The 19,329-nt window shown below is 52.6% G+C and overlaps 6 protein-coding genes across 6 annotated transcripts; 4 read left to right on the forward strand and 2 right to left on the reverse strand.

Annotated features, from left to right (window-relative positions):
* Positions 1 to 584: 584 nt before the first annotated feature.
* On the forward strand, positions 585 to 4,953 carry SODALDRAFT_345276 (Pkinase-domain-containing protein). Its single transcript, XM_028613197.1, has 5 exons — positions 585 to 1,335; positions 1,438 to 2,160; positions 2,246 to 4,059; positions 4,140 to 4,448; positions 4,566 to 4,953. Exons 1-5 carry the CDS (start codon positions 632 to 634, stop codon positions 4,784 to 4,786), a joined length of 3,771 nt encoding a protein of 1,256 aa, XP_028465341.1. The 5' UTR covers positions 585 to 631; the 3' UTR covers positions 4,787 to 4,953.
* On the reverse strand, positions 4,850 to 6,783 carry SODALDRAFT_361250 (hypothetical protein; the record flags this gene model as incomplete). Its single annotated transcript, XM_028614348.1, has 7 exons — positions 4,850 to 4,876; positions 5,003 to 5,055; positions 5,421 to 5,638; positions 5,783 to 5,974; positions 6,351 to 6,382; positions 6,525 to 6,621; positions 6,653 to 6,783. 7 exons carry the CDS (start codon positions 6,781 to 6,783, stop codon positions 4,850 to 4,852), a joined length of 750 nt encoding a protein of 249 aa, XP_028465342.1.
* A 90-nt stretch (positions 6,784 to 6,873) lies between these two features.
* On the forward strand, positions 6,874 to 9,557 carry SODALDRAFT_313768 (malate synthase). Its single transcript, XM_028609246.1, has 5 exons — positions 6,874 to 7,056; positions 7,150 to 8,220; positions 8,310 to 8,710; positions 8,809 to 9,039; positions 9,181 to 9,557. The coding sequence occupies exons 2-5, from the start codon at positions 7,282 to 7,284 to the stop codon at positions 9,236 to 9,238; spliced, it is 1,629 nt and encodes a 542-aa protein (XP_028465343.1). The 5' UTR covers positions 6,874 to 7,056; positions 7,150 to 7,281; the 3' UTR covers positions 9,239 to 9,557.
* A 1,152-nt stretch (positions 9,558 to 10,709) lies between these two features.
* Positions 10,710 to 11,245, forward strand: SODALDRAFT_199474 (hypothetical protein). The gene has a single exon (XM_028607192.1). The coding sequence runs from the start codon at positions 10,839 to 10,841 to the stop codon at positions 11,169 to 11,171; it is 333 nt and encodes a 110-aa protein (XP_028465344.1). The 5' UTR covers positions 10,710 to 10,838; the 3' UTR covers positions 11,172 to 11,245.
* Positions 11,246 to 11,467: 222 nt separating this feature from the next.
* Positions 11,468 to 12,917, reverse strand: SODALDRAFT_361252 (hypothetical protein; the record flags this gene model as incomplete). Its single annotated transcript, XM_028614349.1, has 7 exons — positions 11,468 to 11,618; positions 11,786 to 11,843; positions 11,930 to 11,991; positions 12,062 to 12,167; positions 12,247 to 12,313; positions 12,355 to 12,545; positions 12,746 to 12,917. The coding sequence occupies 7 exons, from the start codon at positions 12,915 to 12,917 to the stop codon at positions 11,468 to 11,470; spliced, it is 807 nt and encodes a 268-aa protein (XP_028465345.1).
* A 182-nt stretch (positions 12,918 to 13,099) lies between these two features.
* Positions 13,100 to 14,273, forward strand: SODALDRAFT_351799 (hypothetical protein; the record flags this gene model as incomplete). The annotated part of the gene is made up of 5 exons (XM_028613558.1): positions 13,100 to 13,267; positions 13,297 to 13,327; positions 13,832 to 13,897; positions 14,012 to 14,158; positions 14,245 to 14,273. 5 exons carry the CDS (start codon positions 13,100 to 13,102, stop codon positions 14,271 to 14,273), a joined length of 441 nt encoding a protein of 146 aa, XP_028465346.1.
* Positions 14,274 to 19,329: the final 5,056 nt, after the last annotated feature.

Genomic DNA, 19,329 nt, shown 5'->3' on the forward strand with positions numbered 1-19,329 from the left:
GCAACTGGCCCCCTCTGTCAGGATTTCCTCCCTTGCCAGCTCTGATCTTCCCGTTAAGCAGAAGCAATCCCGTGGAACAAGAGTCACGGTCACGTCCTCCGAGCAGCGCGCGACACCGGCATTCCAGCCTCTTTCCACCCCAAAAACAAGTACCTCCTCACGTTCCTGGGACCTCCTCTACCTTACTCTTCAAACTTCCACCGTCATCCACCACCCATTGCACCATTCTTGTAATTTTCACCCCCGCCACTCTTTTTCGTCTCTCCTGCCACCTCTCTCGGTTATTCTCTGCAGGCTCTTCCTTTCTTTCTCCATTCACTTCCTTCGAAGGCTGCTGATCAGATCCAGCCTCGCTGAATCCAATAGTTCGAGAGCAGTCGGCAGACTTCAGAGATCATTTGCAAGTCGCGTTTTCTCGCCCACACACACACACACACACACACACTCTCTCTCTCTCTCTTTTTCCCCCTCTTTTCCCCCCTCTACACCGTTTTCGTCCCTCCCTTTCCCTTCCTTCCAGTTTCCACCACGTCACCTGCTATATTCTGCTCCTTATCGCTCACTGCCTTTTCGAGGTCTGGTAATGACCTAGCTGGCTGTTCTTCGAGAGAGCAGGTAGCGTCCACGAAGAATGGCCGAGCCTGGGCCAGCCAGGTCCTCGCTATCGAGGCCTCCTCTGGTAGACGCCGGCCATCGCATCAACAACAACGTGGCTCATGCTACCCATGCTGCTGGCAAGTCCCACAAGCTGCAAGGCGCCGAATGCAGCGCAGTTCGAACGGAAACCATTGATGCACAGGGCCAGGGCCAAAATGATGGCGGCAGCGGCGTAGCTCGTAGCCATGGTCCGTCGGAACCTCGAGCTCATCCTCGCTCTGTCGATGCAGCTGCCGCCTCCCTTGACCCAGCTGAACCCTGTCACCCTCGTGCTCGAGCCGTTCGAGAAGCCGATCCTTCCAAGCGGGTATCTCAGGCCTCACAAAACTCAGCGGCGCCCTCCAGTAACCGCAGCAGCGGATGCAACTACAAAACCCAAATTGGACCGTGGCAACTGGGCAAAACCTTGGGCAAGGGATCGTCCGCCCGTGTCAGGCTCTGTCGGCATCGCATCTCGGGAGAGTTGGCCGCCGTCAAGATTGTGCCCAAGAAAGCTGCCTACCTGATTCAACATGGAAGTCTGGCCGCGCTCCATCAGTACGATGATAGTCTCCCGGACCGTATCAACGGCGAAATGCGCGTTCCTCTGTCTATTGAACGCGAGGTGGCCATTCTCAAGCTCATCGATCATCCAAACGTTATGAAGGTGTATGACATTTGGGAAAATCGTTCCGAAATGTAAGTTCTGGAACCCCCCCTTCTTCCCACTGCTTGCCTTCCCTCTTCTATTTCTTTCATTCCGTCGAGAAATCAATCTGCTCACCCACTACCCATCCTCAGTTATCTCGTACTAGAGTATGTCGACAAGGGAGACCTATTCGACTACATCAACACGTACGGTCGCCTGAACGAAGACGCAGCCATGTTCTTCTTTCGTCAGATTATGAGTGCTATGCAGTACTGTCACACTTTCAACATCTGCCACCGCGATTTGAAGCCCGAGAACATACTCTTGACGTCCAAGAATCGGATCAAGATTGCCGACTTTGGCATGGCTGCCTTGCATCAATCCGAGGGCCATCGTCTCGAGACTGCTTGCGGAAGCCCTCATTACGCTGCCCCCGAGTTGCTCAAGAACAAACAATATCGGGGTGATAAGGCAGACATTTGGTCTATGGGGGTCATCCTCTACGCCATGCTGGCCGCTAGCTTGCCCTTCGATGACCCGGACATTCGCATCCTGCTGTCGAAGTCGAAAAGGGGCCTGTTTGAGATACCCGAGTTCCTCGGTCTCGAGGCCAAGGATCTCATCCGCCGCATGCTCCAAACCGATCCGGCGACCCGGATCACCCTCAAAGAGATGTGGCACCACCCCTTGGTCCAGAAGTATGACCACCTGGACGATCTGGGGAATAATGGCGGGCAGCCGCCTGACATCCGCGAGGGATTCGATTACAACCCGCTGCGACCACAGGAGGTTGATCCGCATCTCGTCCGGCAACTGCGCTCCCTCTGGCACATGTACACAGAGCACCAGATCAAGCTCTTACTCATGGATTCTTCGTAAGTTTGGGCCTCTTCGTATATCGTGGAGCGACTCCTTAAATTGCTGATTCTTTTTCAATTCTTTTTTTCTCTTCTTTTTCAGGAAAAACGACCAGAAGTTGTTCTACTGGCTTCTCCACAACTATCGCGAAAAGCAGCTCGAGAACTTCCTGCCTGAACTCGCCCAATCTCCCAGCGACTACCACCACCTCCACGAACCAGCCTGGAAGAAGCGTGTGTCGACTTGTGAGTTTAGCCAGCCGCGAGCTCATGGGCTTGGACGGAGCATTTCGAGATTCACCGTTATTTCCAACGTCCCCGATGATACGGACACCAATACGGTCAAGAGCTATGACCCCTACAATTCCGACCGTCCCATGCGTCACAACTCCCAGGCGAGCCATGCGAAGATCATCATCCACCGCAAGAACCAGGCGAGCCGTGGTTCTGAGCGAGTGCAGCTCTCGAGGGCAGGAACTCGAAGCAGCGGACAGGGACAACACGGTAGAATGAGCTCCCAGAGGTCCACTGCCACTGGTCGGCTACAATCCCCCGTCAACTCAATGAGTTCTCTGCACAGCCGCCAGGGGGCGCAGTTTACCCGGCCGGCTCCTCGGCGGAAGCGCGGCATTGACTTCACGCATGTCCGTCAACAGTCGACGGACCAACGTCGCAGCCAGAATACGCGTCAAAAGCCGGACAGCGCTGCAGGCGACGGTTGGAATGAGCACCCGCATCCGCACCCGCACCCGCACCCGCACCGGCGCAGACCCGACAGAACTGCGGCATGCCCCGGAAGCCCCTCAATGCGAAAAGGGCCGACGGGGAAGGACGGGCCGATGCTGAAGATTGTCAAGCCTCGAGATCCCCACGCCATCGTCAACGAAGAAGTGCGCAATTTCTCCAACAGCATCGCCAAGGATTGCGATGAAGCCTTCAACGGATCTATGATCGAGTCGGACATCAGTGAGCTTGCCATAAGCGAAATGGGAGGAGGTGAGCGGGACTCCAGCCCGTTCTCCTTCAACATGGGCACCCCGTCCATCGCCTTCCCCCCGCCTGCTCCCTCCAGCTGTCATCCGTGGGATACGCGACCACTGCCCCCTCTGCCGGCCGAGAGACCAGCTTCTCCCGAACCCGCCAGCCCCCAACTGGAGAATCAACAACATGATCACCACAAGGAAGGTGTCAGCAAGGTTTTCCATCACGTCAACCGTCTTGCTCTGCCGGTGCTTTTGCCCAAGCAGGAGCGCAGAGTTGTTTCGGCACCTGCCTATGCACACATCGGTAAAGGAACCACTAGGCTCCCTTCCATTGGAGAAAATGGACAGGCTGTCGCTCGACCTCTCTACCAGGAAGAGGTGGACAGAGCCCGTATCGTGTCTGCACCTCCCCCTAGGACGCCCGGCGGCCAGGCTGATGCGGCGGGTCTCGACTACTTGTCGCGGGTCCGTGACACTATTCGAGTAGTCGATTCTCCCTCGGCGACCAACCCCGTGCCCAAGCCGTTGAACGTGCGAAAGAAGTATCCGGGACATCCTACAGCCAGGCGCTTTTCGACAGACGCTAGCCAGGCTTATTATATGCACGGTGCCTCCTCGGACGGCTGTTCGTACACGACTTCTGTTCCTCCTTCGCAGCAAGAAACGGCGAAGAAGAAGTCGAGTTGGTTTAAGCGCTCGTCGAAGGACAGCGAGCGGCGGACGTCGGGTTTCCAGAGCGAGGGCACGCGCGATTCTCAAGACACCCGCCATTCCCCCTCTACATTGAGCATGGCCACGCATTCGACGGCAGATGACGACCACAATTCCGATATCGCGGCGCCCCCGATCCCGATCCCGGCCAAGAAGAAGAATTCGTTCGGCTTCCTTTTCTGGAAGAACAGCAAGATGGAGGATCCTCATATGAGCATCGCGGGTAAGTGCAAGGACCTTGATTTTGTGCCCGTCGCGCACTGTTGTGATTGATGTTAATTGATGTTGACTTGCCCCCGATAGGCCCAGACTACGAGGATTCCCCCTCGCCCGAGTCTGTTCGGGCAGCGTCCGGCAGAGATAAGTGGCAGTCTCAACGCAGCCTGTCCAGCTCAGAGTCGGGTACGCGCAACATCGAGGTGCATCGAAACTGGCTCGCGCGGCTGTTTGGCGTAAAACCGGCGAAGAGCCACATGTGTCTCGTCGTATCTCGCAAGCGTGCACAGCAGGAAATCGTCATGGTGCTCAAGGACTGGCGTCGATACGGCATCCGAGACGTCCAGGTTGACAAAGAGCGGAATATCGTGTTCGCACGGGTTGGTCCGAAAAATTGTGAGTTCTATGGAAAAGAAAACCCCATCCACCTTAAAAAAAATGTTTTTTGCTTCCGTGTCAGCCTCCGAGTGACGATGAATCGAAGGGTCACTGACTGCTTTTGCCCCCCGCCAGACTTGGACATCAAAGAGGTGTCGTTTGCTATCGAGATCATGACGGTAATTGAGCATGGCAAGCGAGGGCCGCTGAGCATTGTCCGATTCACGCAAGAGCGAGGAGCTGCCAGCAGCTTCCACAAGGTGGTGGACACTCTCAAGACGGTGTTTGCGTCCCGTAACCTGGTCGTGACGGACAAGCGCAAGGCGAAGATGATGGTTAAGACGCTTAATTCGTGAAGGCGACGGAGACGAGGATGGGGTGGGTGCTACTAACAACGAGGATACGGCGTTTCGTGAGGATCAGTCGAGGGCCGGCGTTATGGGAATCTCGGTATTGCTTTTCGTCTCTTCTCTTCTTCTTTTCCTTGCACTGGCACTGATGGAACCGGCTCGGAGCCATCACTAAAAAAAAAAAAAAAAAACATGAGAGAGCATGGAGATCACAAAACTCACGGCCTGGCGCAGCGCAGCCGGGGATGGTTTTAGGTCGCCCAGTTTGACGGATGCTTTTGGTTCCTCTCATTTTCGGACATTCCCTTTCGTTCTCTTTTCCATCTTGCCACTTTCTCTCTTCCTTCTTTTTTTTTTTTTTTTTCTTCTTCTTCTTCTAGCCTTTCTGCCTTTCATTTCGTTTATTTGCCTGGGCTTTTCTCGCTTTTTCTTTGTCTCTGTTCGGCAACAACACTTATCTTGTGCTCGAGGAACAGGAAGGGTGGTGGGTGAGTGCTTTTGTTCACCGAGTATCGAGGCCAGGCAGAAACCAGAGCAGATATCTGGGAACCTTACGGGTCTCGCTATCCTCCGTCTCATGCATGGCCTACTACAGGACTTTACTTTTTGCAGGGACAGGAGAGACTCAAGAAGCATGGACAGATGGTGATAATGCAGGGGCTTAGGAGTGTTGGCTCTAGCAAAGGTTGTATGTCTAGCAGAACATTATGGGACGCTATGGGACGCTGAGGTGGCATGGCAGAGTAGCAAGAGGCGGTGAGCTCAGAAGTACGTTCGGTGAGGGAGTAGTTCCCTACTCGGTGTTCCCAGCCAGCCTCTGTGATTGCTAGCTCGTCATGGTGTTTATGGTGTTCTGATCTGTCAGCAAATCAACCAAGATGAATTGAGGTTCTCAGCTCGTTCGCCCAGTGCAAGTTGTTGTTCATGCGCAGAATAAATTCAAGGGCCAACATAGAACGCGGCTACGTTATAAATTACTAGACGATGTAGTAAATCCAGCACCCCCGTAGGTCAAAGAGTCTAAGCGCATCGGACCACATGCGTCTGGATTTTCCCATCGGATCTAATACGAAAAGTTGAAAAGCCAGCCGGTGAGACGGGGGAAGACGGGGGAAGACGTTGAAGTTGAATGCCTCGGTCCGGTCGGGCGGCGGCGCATCACGTCCACAGGGGGATGGAGGATACTTTCGGAAGCTATGACGCATGCATGCGTTCAAGTACCCGGCACATGCCAGTCTTCGGCACCTTGTGTACGTACCTCCAAATACACGTGTACAGTTCACCAGGGTGTTGTGACGAACGGCACCCATACAGCCTGGAAGACTTCTAACCCGATACTATTATACACATTTGTATGACCATTTTGATATTTCAATAGAGAGTAAGTGTAGATGGAATCAGTTCATCCCAAGAGTGACCACGAGATCTCGGTGGGAAAGTCACCAGCTAACGTTACGAGTCCTAGCCACCTGTACGTAAGGTACCTACCTAAGGTACCCATTTTAATTACATTCAGGTACTGAGTAAGGTAAGGTAAGGTACCTTAGGTAAGGTACAGGGAAACTGTCACAAGCCAAAAATAACGGGCCTGGGGTTGGTGAGCTTGAAGAAATCAAGAAATCCGGGGTTATACGTTGGGTCTGGCCTTTGGCGGCGTCGGTCCAATCACTGTTTTCAAGGTAGGCAAATCCAGTAAGGAATGTGTCAAAGTTCCCGGCTTCTCCCCGTGACTCTACCCTCGTACCTCGCCATGGATACAAAGGGCCGAGCTCCCATATGTCCGAGCTAGCCCGATAACTGCCGAATCGCCCGGTGGCTCTTGGGGTTCTTGGAGAGGGTAGCTCGCCACAGGGAGCAAAAGAGCAACAACACATGTGGATATCGGATATCGGGGGAACAGAAGGTATGACGATGATCCACGGTCTCACGGTGAAATCCGGGTCAACGGGTACTTCATATACGTAAAGGTTACAGTGATATGCCGGGTACATCAGATCTACCATAACATGGGGTCTCTTATCAAGCTCCCATGCCAACCCTGCCCAGGGTACGTTCTTCGTTCGTACCTTGACCTTAGGTTATTACTTTGAACACCTAAATGAGCCGAGGCCTTATTCTTAGGGCCCTCCATAATTATCCACATTCCGTCATTGCCCATTCATTCCTCTTCATCATCGTCGCCAACCTTATCAGAATCTCTCACTCTCTCGATAACAACGCGATACCATACCTACCTTACCCCTTACTCGAGACACCGAACCTATCTAGACTCTGTGGTAAGTACGACTCTTCGCACCCTTCGGTGGGAATCAACGACCAAACTCCCATGAAGCTTCGGATAAGAGCAAGAGGCTTACACTAGATCGCAGTTTTCATTTGCAACGACGGTCAGGTCATTTGGCCATCTTGCTGTTCTATTGCTGACGCTCTCATCGTCTCAATTGTCCCAATCCCTCTCACCAACCCCGCTGCTCGTCTACCGAGCCATCTAATATCCCACAATGGCCACTACCGATGTCATTCTCCAGGGCGTCAACGTCCTCGGGGCTGTTACGGAGTCTCAGCGCAACATCTTGACGCCTCAAGCCCTCTCTTTCCTCGCTCTCCTCCACCGCTCCTTCAATCCCACCCGAAAGGCCCTGTTGGAGCGCCGTAAGCTGCGCCAAGCCGAGCTCGACCGCGGCGTCCTCCCCGACTTCCTTCCGGAGACCAAGCATATCCGTGATGACCCGACCTGGAAGGGCGCGCCCCCGGCCCCGGGCCTCGTCGACCGCCGCGTCGAGATCACAGGACCTACCGACCGCAAGATGGTCGTCAACGCTCTGAACTCCGATGTCTGGACCTATATGGCCGATTTTGAGGACTCCTCGGCCCCGACCTGGGAGAACATGGTCAATGGCCAGGTGAACCTCTACGATGCCAACCGGCGCCAGGTCGACTTTAAGCAAGGGTCCAAGGAGTATAAGCTACGCACCGACCGTAAGCTCGCTACCCTTATTGTCCGCCCTCGTGGCTGGCACCTAGTAGAGAAGCACGTCACCGTCGACGGCGAGCCTATCTCCGCCTCCCTCTTCGACTTCGGCCTCTACTTCTTCCACAACGCCCGTCAGACCCTCGATATTGGTATCGGTCCCTATTTCTACCTCCCCAAGATGGAGTCTCACCTCGAAGCCCGTCTCTGGAATGATGCCTTTAACCTGGCTCAGGACTATCTCTCCATCCCCCGCGGCACTATCCGCGCTACCGTCCTCATCGAGACCATCCTCGCCGCCTTTGAGATGGACGAGATCATCTACGAGCTTCGCGACCACAGCTCTGGCTTGAACTGCGGCCGCTGGGATTATATTTTCAGCGTAATCAAGAAGTTCCGCCAGAACCCTAACTTTGTCCTCCCCGACCGCAGTGCCGTCACCATGACCGTTCCCTTCATGGATGCTTATGTAGGCTACTCGTTGTCCCCTCCCCCCTCCCACCCACCACCCCCGCTAGGGCGATCAAACCACTAACCGCGTCATCCCCATAACTTCAGGTCAAGCTCCTGATCCAAACCTGCCATAAGCGCGGTGTCCACGCCATGGGCGGCATGGCCGCCCAGATCCCTATCAAGAACGACAAGGCGGCTAACGATAAGGCTATGGAGGGAGTGCGTGCCGACAAGCTTCGTGAAGTCACCGCTGGCCATGACGGCACCTGGGTCGCCCATCCCGCCCTTGCCTCTATTGCCACCGAGATCTTCAACAAGCACATGCCTACCCCTAACCAGCTCTTCGTCCGCCGGGAGGATGTCCAGATTGGCCAGAATGACCTCCTCAACATGAATGTTCCCGGAAAGATCACCGAGGAGGGCATCAAGAAGAACCTCTCCATTGGCCTTGGATACATGGAGGCCTGGACCCGGGGCGTGGGTTGCGTTCCCATCAACTTCCTCATGTAAGTCCGTTCTTTGTTGAACACAGCGTGTTCGCTGAGATCAAAGTCACGAGATCGAGGACGTCCAGACCATGCCAGCTGACAGAGGGGATTTTCAGGGAGGACGCCGCGACCGCTGAGGTTTCGCGCTCACAACTTTGGCAGTGGGCCCGGCACGGCAGCACAACTGCCGAGGGCAAGAAGGTCACCAAAGCGTATGCCCTCAAGCTATTGAAGGAGAGCGCAGACGAGCTGGCCTCCAAGGCCGGCCCGGGCAACAAGTACCACCTTGCCGCCCAGTACTTTGCAGGCCAGGTCACAGGCGAGGATTATGCTGACTTTTTGACTACGTAAGTCGTGTTTTACTTTTCCCACCTCACTATCCCCCCTTCTCTTTTTTTTTTTTCCCTTTAAGGGGGAGCGAGAATCGCGGTCGATGACCCCCCACGACTTGGCCCGGATGGGATGGTTCGCTGATGCACTTTTTATAGTCTACTCTACGACGAAATCACTACCGTGGAGGGCGCCAAGCCTGCTTCCAAGTTGTAAGCCGCCTGCACAACGAGCCCGAGCAAGGTTGATCGAGTGTTATGGTTCGCGGCACTGTCGACAACACCTAACGTAAAAAAATGGGGTGGGCAAACAGAAAGGGGGGAGTCTTGGTTTCTGGCTGTTTGGAGTACTCTTCATATTACTGTTATTGCATTTCCCCCTCCCTGTCTTTGTCTGGGATTGGCTTCTCTCGGGTCGATACTGCGTTCTCCTCCGGCCGGAGTGAAATCCTATCCGTGATCTATGCCCTCCTATTACAAGTGGCGAAACTGAAGATTATTCCCAGTTGTTAGTTAAGCCCTCTCGTCCGCTGCCGTATGTGATCTGCGTAGCATACAACAACCCGCCCCTGTGAGTTCTCGAACATCATCCTCGATCCTGTGTCGTTCTGTAAGTCAGGAGAGCCAGGGGGCTTTGAGGGCAATCGGCCACACATTGGCGACTGTGGAAGCCAGTGAAGGATGTCGTTCGAATCCAACATGAATGGTTTTAGATCGTCAATACCGAGCACGGAGAACGAAGACAATCTACGTAGCAGAACCGGAATTGCCAAAGGATACCAGACCCGCTCCTTACCCTGAACTCCGTCGAGAAGATATACGCTTCCATGGATCATCTTGTCGGTCAACACGAGTAGGTTAGCTTGTCTAAGGTGTATTAAGGTTGAAGAGGAGACACACGACTTTCAGTCAGTCCCGGACCTTTCTATATCATGCCCCGTGTGGATGCGTTGTGAATTGCAATTCCACAATCCGACAAAAGGCACGTTGTGGTGGCCAGGTAAATCAGGTAGGGTGGGAAGTGGCAACATTTACGCCACAGGGCAAGGAGAAAAGCTACCTACCAGACAAGATCGACACAGGGGTCGTGCCACGTGCTCCCTACAGCGCTAAAGGGGGCTGCACCGCCCGTAACGGGGTGTATGAAAACCGTTGGCCAACACTGATGGCATACCTCCTAATTTTCCCTGATGGTGACTAACGCGTAAGCAGATCCTTAAGTAGAGAGTCGCCAAAAAAAAAAAAAAAAAGGGGGGGGGAAGGCCAGGGGTCCCAGAGAGGGCGAAAGGCCGGCGCAACACGTTCGAAAGCAGAGAATTGGGAATCGCACAACGGGCACGGATGAGCGTTGCTTCGATGGGGTATACTGTAGAATGACCCTGACCCGAGAGTTTGGTGCTCACATTTTCGTAGTCGCCTGATCTTCGTACGTTTCAAGCGAACATGATGGGCTGGGCCTAAAACGCGTCTCCCGGCCCACTGTCGCTACTCTTTGAGCGATGATAGCTCGGCGCCACCGGACGCACGGGGCTCAGCTAAGAGTTAGCCATCGAAGGGAAGGGCTGGCGCCTCACCCGTTTGGCTTGCCCCGTTGTGACGAATCTTTTAGGCACTAGCACTCCCTAAAAGCTGTTAATGATGCATGCATAACCACGGGAGGTCCTAGCAAGATTGCCAGCGAGGTGGTTGGTGGTGGTGGGGATGAAGACCGGCGTTATGGCGACAACGGCGACCAGTGTTGGGTCGTGTGGTCGCACAGCAGTTACAAACAATAATACGCGCGGGGCTAATGGAGCAGCAAATCAAACTGAACTGCCATGGTGAATTGCTTTGATAATTGTTTTCAACAGAATGTTCGATTCCAGCAAAGAGTTGAGAGACAAAGCCAGAAGAAGAAGAAGAAGAAGACGAGAAGGTGTTTGCTGCCAGGTACAGAAAGGTCCATTGTCAGGTTGATGCGACGACAGACCTGGAGCAATACGGAGCATTCCCCAACCCCCCCGGGGCTCAGCCCCTCTCTTGTTTTCCTCGTTTTGTTTTCCCTTCCCTCAGGTCCCAAGAACACCGCCCAGGCGCCCCTCCTTACATCCCTGAATATTAGACATGGAATATTTAGGTCCCGAATATCGGGCTGCGAGATGATTAGTTAGTTCGTGCACATCGACTCATTGTATGTATCCGGACTCCGTAATAACTAAACCGGATCGTGTGGCATCGAGCTCAGTTGCAACTGTGCAATACTAACCGTATAGTAGCGAGGTGCTAACGGAAACGTCGAGTACGTAGTTCTTCAGGGTAGGTACAGAATCGACGTGTGATGCTGGTTCAACCGCCGATTGGCTGACTTTTACTCCGTAGGCGGGCTCCGACAGGACCTCCCTAGAGCTCACCTGCTTGTCTGTGCTACGAAAGATTATAGTCTGTCTTACTTCGCACCGACCATACTTCACTCGTCGCTCCCCCAACTCGAACTCCATGACCATCTTGTCTTATCAGACTCTTCGTCCTCTGTAATGTTGTGTGCTACCTTTAGATAGCTGTCTAGCTCCCTATATTCCGCTTTCGGGCTCGGTTTGAAGGTCTTCCTCCGATGACGGCTTTGGCAAGTCTTCGGATGCACCATGTCCGATTGGGTGTCTACCCTAGGTATGTACCTAATATAAGGTACCTTAGGTACATGTTGAGTACGGTACGGAGTACTTCGTACCTTTCCCCACTCGGGCCGCTGGAAGAGGCGTCAATAACTGGTTAGGATACTACCCACAGCAACGGCATCTCCCGTGGACCCTTCTCCCTGGGACCAGGCTCCGTGCAGACCTTGCCTGTATGCCAGGTATGTACCTATGTACTTCGTACTAGGTTGTACTCCGTAAGGTACCTCAGGGATAGAGCGCCTTACGGGGTGGACAGAGACACTTGTTCCTCGTGGCACAAGCTGTGATGTCTTGCCGGAGAACGCGCATCTCGAGTCTGTTCGGCCACACGTGTCCTTTGCAATAGTGTCTCTCTCAGATGGTTTTATACTCCAGTCTCTTGAGACGCGACTGGACTGCGGTACATAGTAATGCTCGTGGAGACAGAGGCCTTGGGGTACATACATCCTTTGATGTACGTTGTACCGCGTAGACCGGTAGGCATATGTACCTCTGCGCAACCTTCACCTATCAGCACTACGAGTACAAGGGGCATCAATCATGGGTCGAGTTGGCTCGGTTAGCCCCGTACCCCTGTCGTCTTTCTCTTTCCGGAGGGCGTTTACACCCCCGGCCCGCGGGTCGTCATTATGTGCGAGCTACCATGACGGTGACCTCGTAGTAGGTTAATAATTAGCACTCGGTTGGCTTGGTCCACCGCATCGACCCCGGCGTCGCACGACACCGCTACTCCATTGCATGTAGTGCAGCAGTAGTCGCTCACTTGGCGTTCCTCCGCGACGGTCGTCTTCCACCCCCAGGGAGTACACCGAGCGCCTGACCATCCAAAGCCTACGACTTCTTTCTCCCTCGCCTTTCGTACAACGCCAACTCACAGAACTGGTCGTCACGGGTTCCATATACAAGAGTCAGGGAACACACCGGCGTCGAGGTGGTAATCCGTTACGGCGCACAAGACTCGAGTCCACTTAAGTCGCCCTGTATCCGCTGTACCCTAGGTCTACATACATATTCGGATGAGATCGAAACCCAAGCCTTGGTAACAGGAACAGCTATTATAAGCCTCTGACGGGGCGCCACTTCCATGTTTGATGCCGGATCGTGGGGACCTGTACCGTTGTGATCTACAACGTACGTAGTGTACTGGGTAGGGGACTGGTCTTTGCTTTGCTTGAATCCCGGAATATGGGCTTGGGTGGCGTGAGCTTGAGCGTCTCCAATCGAAACGGCCGTCAACAGCATGGACTAGCGAGGTACGGAGTACATGCAGTTGGGTCTTATTCTTGTGGCGGATGGATTCCGCAGCCTTCGCTCACCTTCATCGAACTGGGTAACACTAGGCGGCGTGCGCACTCGCTTCTCCACCCCTCCTTGTTTTTTCGTCCGATTGACAGGGGCTCCACTGATTTCCCAGCATGATCAGCATGCCATCTCTGTGGCTCTGTCTGACCCGGCTCAGTCCCTCGTTGTGTGGCTGGCCTTCCCCCGCCCGCCCGCCTGGTCAGCGAGGGATCGTGAGGGAAGTCTTCCCGTCCGCGAGTGGCTCAAGCGCCAGCCTTTCCGTGCCGCAAGTGCATCTGTGTGGCTTCAGAGTAGGTAACCTTGTTTGAACGCCATGCAGCAATGGCAACCGTGCGTCGGGCTCTTCCCTGGTAGGTACATACGTTGTACCGTTGTAGATGATGGAGGGACATGTCCATGACTGACGGGACCATTGATCCGTTGCCAATTCGTCGGCTACTTATCACCAGATATCAGATAAATGCTTGAGGCCAATATGTGGTGTGAGGACAAATTTATCAGTCAAGGAATTAGTTGGACAACAACCGTTTGCCGGCCCTCGGAAGGTGCCAATACGAACTTGTTACACAGCGGGAAATAGACATCAGGAAGTTCGCGACGGGCGGGGGAGACCGCTTAGATTCAACGACAGTCCCAGGTTCACGGACACAGAGGTTGAGTTTGTTTATGCCTTGGAGCATTTATACATGGTTCTTTGGGCCAGATAATGCTTGTCAGCAGACCGACACACTCTCGACATTTCTTAGACAGGCAATCTGCATTATCTCTCTTCCTTTCCTTTCATCCCTTTTCGCGGGTTTGGTTTTAGTCTCCAATAATATCCGTATATTTATTTATTTTATCTCCTAGTTTAGGGAAGGAAGCGGGCCTCAAGAGTCCGATCCAGACCCCGACCGCTCGTCAAAAATTCCCGGATGGAGGTAAGAGCTCTGGGTTGCTTTCGCCTTAATCTCTTTTCTGATTAGCTCGTCGCGACTACATACCTTACCTAGGCTTGGAAAAAATGCCTTGGGCAGAGCCTTAACCAATGACAGCACCCCCAGAACAACTTACTCCGTACAATCTGCAGGCTCTATGGCCCTGGTCCATGTTCGTCGCGAGGGAGTGGAGTACAACGTACACGCTACGCAGCTGTGATCTGCGCGCACATGGCATTCTGGGCACTCCTGACATCTTACCTGGTATGTGCTTCGTACATTGATTATCGTATGGACGTTTTCATCTCGCTCTCACCTCAGAGACACTCAACATTGACAGACGGTTGCAGCCCCATGGAACCCTCTCTTCGAAAGCTAAAAACAACCACGGATATTGTTATCCCATCCACGAATATGTACAGATGTTTCAACATTGTTTATGTAGATTTAACATGGGTATCCCGCAAACGGACTGAAGGATTATTGTATCGAAACTCAGGGAAGCCCCGTCAAGGCAAATCCCGACAGATATCTCAAGGGAATGACAGATCGCTGTCATTTCACCAATCGTGGGCCGTGTGGACAGGGCAATAAGGCTGCACAACCTCTCGATACTCCGTGCCTTGACCAGGGGTCGGCGTGCCGTCCGTCTGGTCTCCCGCAGCCACACGGTCCACATTCTTTAGCCCGGGAGGGGGAGGAAGGCATGGTCTGTCCAGCTGCTCCAGGCAATGCTATACCCTGTTCAGGTTTTAGCTTCCCCTATCCTCTTTTGGAGTTGAGGCAGCGACAAACTATTACTCGTCTCATCGGTCAAGCCTGTACAGGTGCGCAGCAGCGTGCTTTTCCTCCCAATGCAGGGGGACGGTCCTGCCACATGGCTCCGCGCTGATCTGTTGCTTAGGCCATGCATAGTAGGGGCGGAGTTCTTCACAGAGGATGCCTCGTAACAGGGGCTTCCTCTTCATACCTACCTACGACCTAAGTCGCAGAGAAAGATAGTTTTCGATCTGCTGACACTTTCGGTTGAGATCGCGTCCTGACTAGAAGAAGGAATACATAATACTAGAAGGTGCTCCGTGCCAACAACCGCCCCCCCGTTCCCTCCCCCCACCCCACACACCATTTTCTGCGCTCGCTTCGCTGGTTATATAGGGGGCAGTTAAAGCGGGGACGGAAAATTCCGCCTGGATGTAACTGGGATCCGAAGAGAGTACCACCTACGTTGTAAGTTACTTGTCGCCTTCTCTAGGATCGTCCTACGAAGTAATACAACGTACAGGCTATGGGTCATTCGTCTACCCAGGGCCAATACCTACGTATATAAGGTATGTAGGTACCTTAGGTATGTATGCATGCATGCTGTAAGCATCGCACATACAATTTCCTGGCAAGAAATCATCTTTGGGGAGCAATGATTAACAATGTGCATATAGTCGAAAAGTTCACTTTAGGTAAAGCATAGGCATCCGTATATTACCTTAGACAGCTCTCTCTGAAAATTAAATAGGGGGTAGATTGTATTGGTAGGTACTATGATGCTTGAGGCCTCCACATCCCCATCTGTCGTCAATGTCTCAAAGACCGGAAGTACGAAGTAATTAGATACGATACGGAACTAGGTACCTAGTAAGAGGTACGTAATTATCTTATTCCTCGCTTTACCCTTAGGCATTGCTCCAGTTTTGGTTTTCTTCTTAGATCTGATATGGACCGTCATGATATTTACGAAGGAATACATACATATCTGCAGAGAGCTCCAGCAATCGTACCCCGCCTTATTCCGTTTCGATACGCTTTGCTCTCCGAGCCGCCTAAAGATAGCAGGGCGGGTACGAGGAGGTGGAGTAGGGAGCAGAGTGACAGTAAGCCACAGGAGAACGGTGGCCAAGACAGGTAATTTACCTTAGTGCATAAGGTACATACCTACAAGGTACCTCCAGATCTGCAGCGCATCTGAAGGGGGGAGCGAACGGCACGACCAGGAGGGGTGTACACGTTGTGGTGTGGTGGCGGGGAAACGGGGGTTCCTTTTCTACAGGTAATTTCGATTTACGAACCTATCCTCACATAGAATCGTCTGGCGTCGTGCCTACCTATTGAACCTACATACTACGGTAACGTAGGTATGTATGTAAACAAGACCCCAGTCGAAATTAGGAGACACGCCGGGGGCCAAGGTTACCTAGCACGAGGAAATGTCCGTGCTTTTGGGGTACGGGTGGACTATTGAGATATGACGCTAGCGGGTCAAGGTTAACCCGAGAAAATGTCAACAACACAGGACACCACTAGGGGGTCGGCAAGGTCAGTATGCGGCTACTCAAAAGTAGAACTTAGTGGGAAACTACCCCCAGATCCGTTTATTTCCAAAGCATCTGGTTCGAGCCGCTCGGTAGTAGAGTACCGTGCATTATCAGACGATTGGGGCAGAATAGATACTAGAAGGGGTCGGTCTATGTCTCTGAGTACCTTAGCTGCCCACGTTTTACGAAGTTATGCTCGGTATCCATATAGGGTGTTGATTGAGTAAAAAGGGCGCTATCGGAGTTCCTCTTACGTGTACTAGGTACCTTAATACTAAGCCGAATTTATTAGACCTACCATAGCCTTGGGATGAAAAAGGTTGGCAACACTAAATTAGTAGGCCCCTGTCCCTTTTCTAGGGGGGAGGGGTGTCGATATCCAAACACAGCTTCATTTTCACTTGAGTAATCCTGTAACTGGACTCCGTAATGCTCGTTTATATTCGTAGTCTAGCTCGGCTGCTTTCAGTACATAGTCCTATAAAGTACTTTATTTTGAAGGATATGTACATCCCTATCTATAAGGTAATTAGCTCCGGAAGGGGGGATATTTTGTTCTTTAATTATCAAATATATATACAAAAGTGTAAGTATAAAAAGAGGACGAGAGGACATCTTAGTAAAGGATATACAACGTGTATTAAGGTTCTGACTGAAGTGACTACCTTACCATAATCAAGGTACCTTATAAAAAAGAAACAATAAAAAGCATCCCAAGGCAATATCTGCAGGTATATCCGAAGAGCATGTTGTCATTCCTCGAAGACGTCGCTAAAACTACAACATACTTCGTATACTAGAACTTGCGGACATGGGCATGATGGAGCATGAATGTGCCCACCAACTATTATTCACCCCATCCAGAATTCCCGCACCCCCTGTCACCCCTGATGGAGATGCCCCGTGCTCTTTGCCCATGGTCCATTCTTCTCCTAGTCATTCTTGCCCCCTGGTCACCCAGCAATTGAATCCGTATCCACACTCTGCTCGGATCCCAAGTCCACGGATCAAAGAGCGCCGAACTACGAGATCTTCTATGTATTTCGTCCCCTTGATCAAGATGTTCCAAACTCAAAATAAGAGGGAGAATACCCCGATTTGTTTCCCCCGAGTCTTCTCGCCTTCGCTTCTGCGTTTTCCATCCACGGGAAATACCGACAAGGGTCCGCATAAGGTATCCAGTTACGGAGTACTTCGTAGAAGAAGTGGACAGGTACGAGGAGGTACCTGCACAGGGCAGGTCGCCTATTTACATGTATGAAAAGTACTTCGTATGACTTGTTGGTAGTAGGCACAACGTACAGTTGTAGGGTCCGGCGATGGTGCCTCGTTCCTTGAAGCCGAAGCTCTTTGGGAGGCCGGTGCAGGAACGACGATGACCGGCACGGAGAACTGGATGTGGATCTGGGACTACGTTGTATGTGGGAGGGTCCTAGGATGGGATTGGGTGAGAAGGTGCTATACCCTTGCTCGCCCTTCCGGTTATCACATCTTGAATATCCCTACCCCTCTAGCTCGCCAAGTACGTACATACGTGCTGAGTAGACCAGGCTAAGTAGGTACGGAGCAAGGTAAGGTATTCATTCGTAGGTACATACGACTGCTGTGTTGTCCTCCAAGTCTTGGAAGCGTACGGAGGTAGATGTGCCTATTGCCTACCAGATACCATATTCTCTTCGGATACAACTTGGGGGTATCGGGGCCTCTGTGTCCCTCTCCCTCCCTCTTTCTCTCTCTCTCTCCGTCTGTCTCTTTTCATTATTCCCATCTCCTCCCGTATCTTAGAAGTAGAAGGACGAACCGACATCTATACTATGCGAATAGGTATTTTCTCGCCGGTGTCCCTTACGCATCGTCTCATCTCATAGTCCTTTCGATATTCGCACGCTGTCTTTCAAGGCAAGTCATCTAGTGGTCTATCTAGGTAGTCGTCCTCTCGTCTCTCAGCCTTCTTCCCCGGGCTAGGGAGATTGCGAGATGGTGGTCCATTGTGCATCGCACCCTTCCCGCTCTCCCACCCCCTTCACTGTTTCCCGCCTCCACCTATGTAGGCTAATGCTCGAGGCTACCAGGGTCTTAGTCTTGGCCGCCGGGTCCCTCCATTCTCCATTCTTTGACGTCTGTGGACTGAGTTCCCCGGAGTATACTTCGTAGAAATACCCAGATAATAACATTGTCCTGGGCTGGGTACGACTTTCCGTGACCTTCCCACTTCTTGTACATATACACATACATATACCTACACATATGTATACCCAAACAGCTACCTTATCCATCGTCGGTCTCACTTTCAACTTTGATCCAGCCACAGCGTTTTCTCGCCACCCCTCAAGTCCTTCTTCGTATCGACCATACCTACCTATACACGGGGCTCGCACCGGGCACACGAACACCTCTCCTCCCGCTTTAGTACGAAATAGACGCTCAACGCGGTCGCAACATTCGTCTACGAGCTCGCATACCTACGGATACATCGTACCGTACGGCATCCATACGGCACAGCCCAGCGCGCATCTGCCTCCCTCGCCGCGACTATTCCTCGTCATCAGTTTGTATTCGTATACTTCCCTTTCGGATATCAAGGTTCACACGAAGGAAGTTTAGGCCTTTGGTAGGCGCCGATTCTTCATTACATCAAAAGTCTTACTTCGAAGAGCTCTCCGTTTCGCCTGGCCCCAGAGGTTTATAAAAGAGGACCTCGGCTGCAAAATGATGTACGGAATCAGAGGCCGCAGAAGTCCACCTCTTCCTCCTTTAGGCATCTCTTTCCACACCGCAGACACATCCAGCATAAGCAGATATCCTAGATCCATGTACGGCACTTCGCAGGACGACCACCCGGGCAATAGCCCGCCGGTCGCTTACAATCACCATGGCCCGAGTCTTGTTTCGCCATCATCGGGCACCGATGTTCTCAGTCCAGATGTGTCGGCTTCCATTGGCAATGACAATGGCAATGGCAATAACAATGGCAATGGCAATGGCAATAACAATGGCAGCGGCTCCCAAAGCACTTTGAACGGCCTTGGCAACCACTACTCCCACAGTTCCTGGGCGAGCCAAGGGAACCATAACACTTCTTCGTCCTACACCTTGAACCCTTCTCCTAATTCGCATCCCGTCCATCCC

Source organism: Sodiomyces alkalinus, assembly GCF_003711515.1.
Source record: "Sodiomyces alkalinus F11 unplaced genomic scaffold SODALscaffold_7, whole genome shotgun sequence".
NCBI lineage: Eukaryota > Fungi > Ascomycota > Sordariomycetes > Glomerellales > Plectosphaerellaceae > Sodiomyces > Sodiomyces alkalinus.

What these genes read in the sequence shown, in the direction of transcription:
- SODALDRAFT_199474 (XM_028607192.1), top strand. Translation starts at nt 10,839, where the DNA reads ATGGTGAATTGCTTTGATAATTGTTTTCAACAGAATGTTCGATTCCAG.
- SODALDRAFT_345276 (XM_028613197.1), top strand. Translation starts at nt 632, where the DNA reads ATGGCCGAGCCTGGGCCAGCCAGGTCCTCGCTATCGAGGCCTCCTCTG. An exon ending in TGGGAAAATCGTTCCGAAAT is followed by an intron (nt 1,336 to 1,437) that starts GTAAGTTCTGGA and finishes ACCCATCCTCAG; the next exon opens with TTATCTCGTACTAGAGTATG. An exon ending in ACGGGTTGGTCCGAAAAATT is followed by an intron (nt 4,449 to 4,565) that starts GTGAGTTCTATG and finishes GCCCCCCGCCAG; the next exon opens with ACTTGGACATCAAAGAGGTG.
- SODALDRAFT_313768 (XM_028609246.1), top strand. Translation starts at nt 7,282, where the DNA reads ATGGCCACTACCGATGTCATTCTCCAGGGCGTCAACGTCCTCGGGGCT. An exon ending in TTCCCTTCATGGATGCTTAT is followed by an intron (nt 8,221 to 8,309) that starts GTAGGCTACTCG and finishes CCATAACTTCAG; the next exon opens with GTCAAGCTCCTGATCCAAAC. An exon ending in TATGCTGACTTTTTGACTAC is followed by an intron (nt 9,040 to 9,180) that starts GTAAGTCGTGTT and finishes CACTTTTTATAG; the next exon opens with TCTACTCTACGACGAAATCA.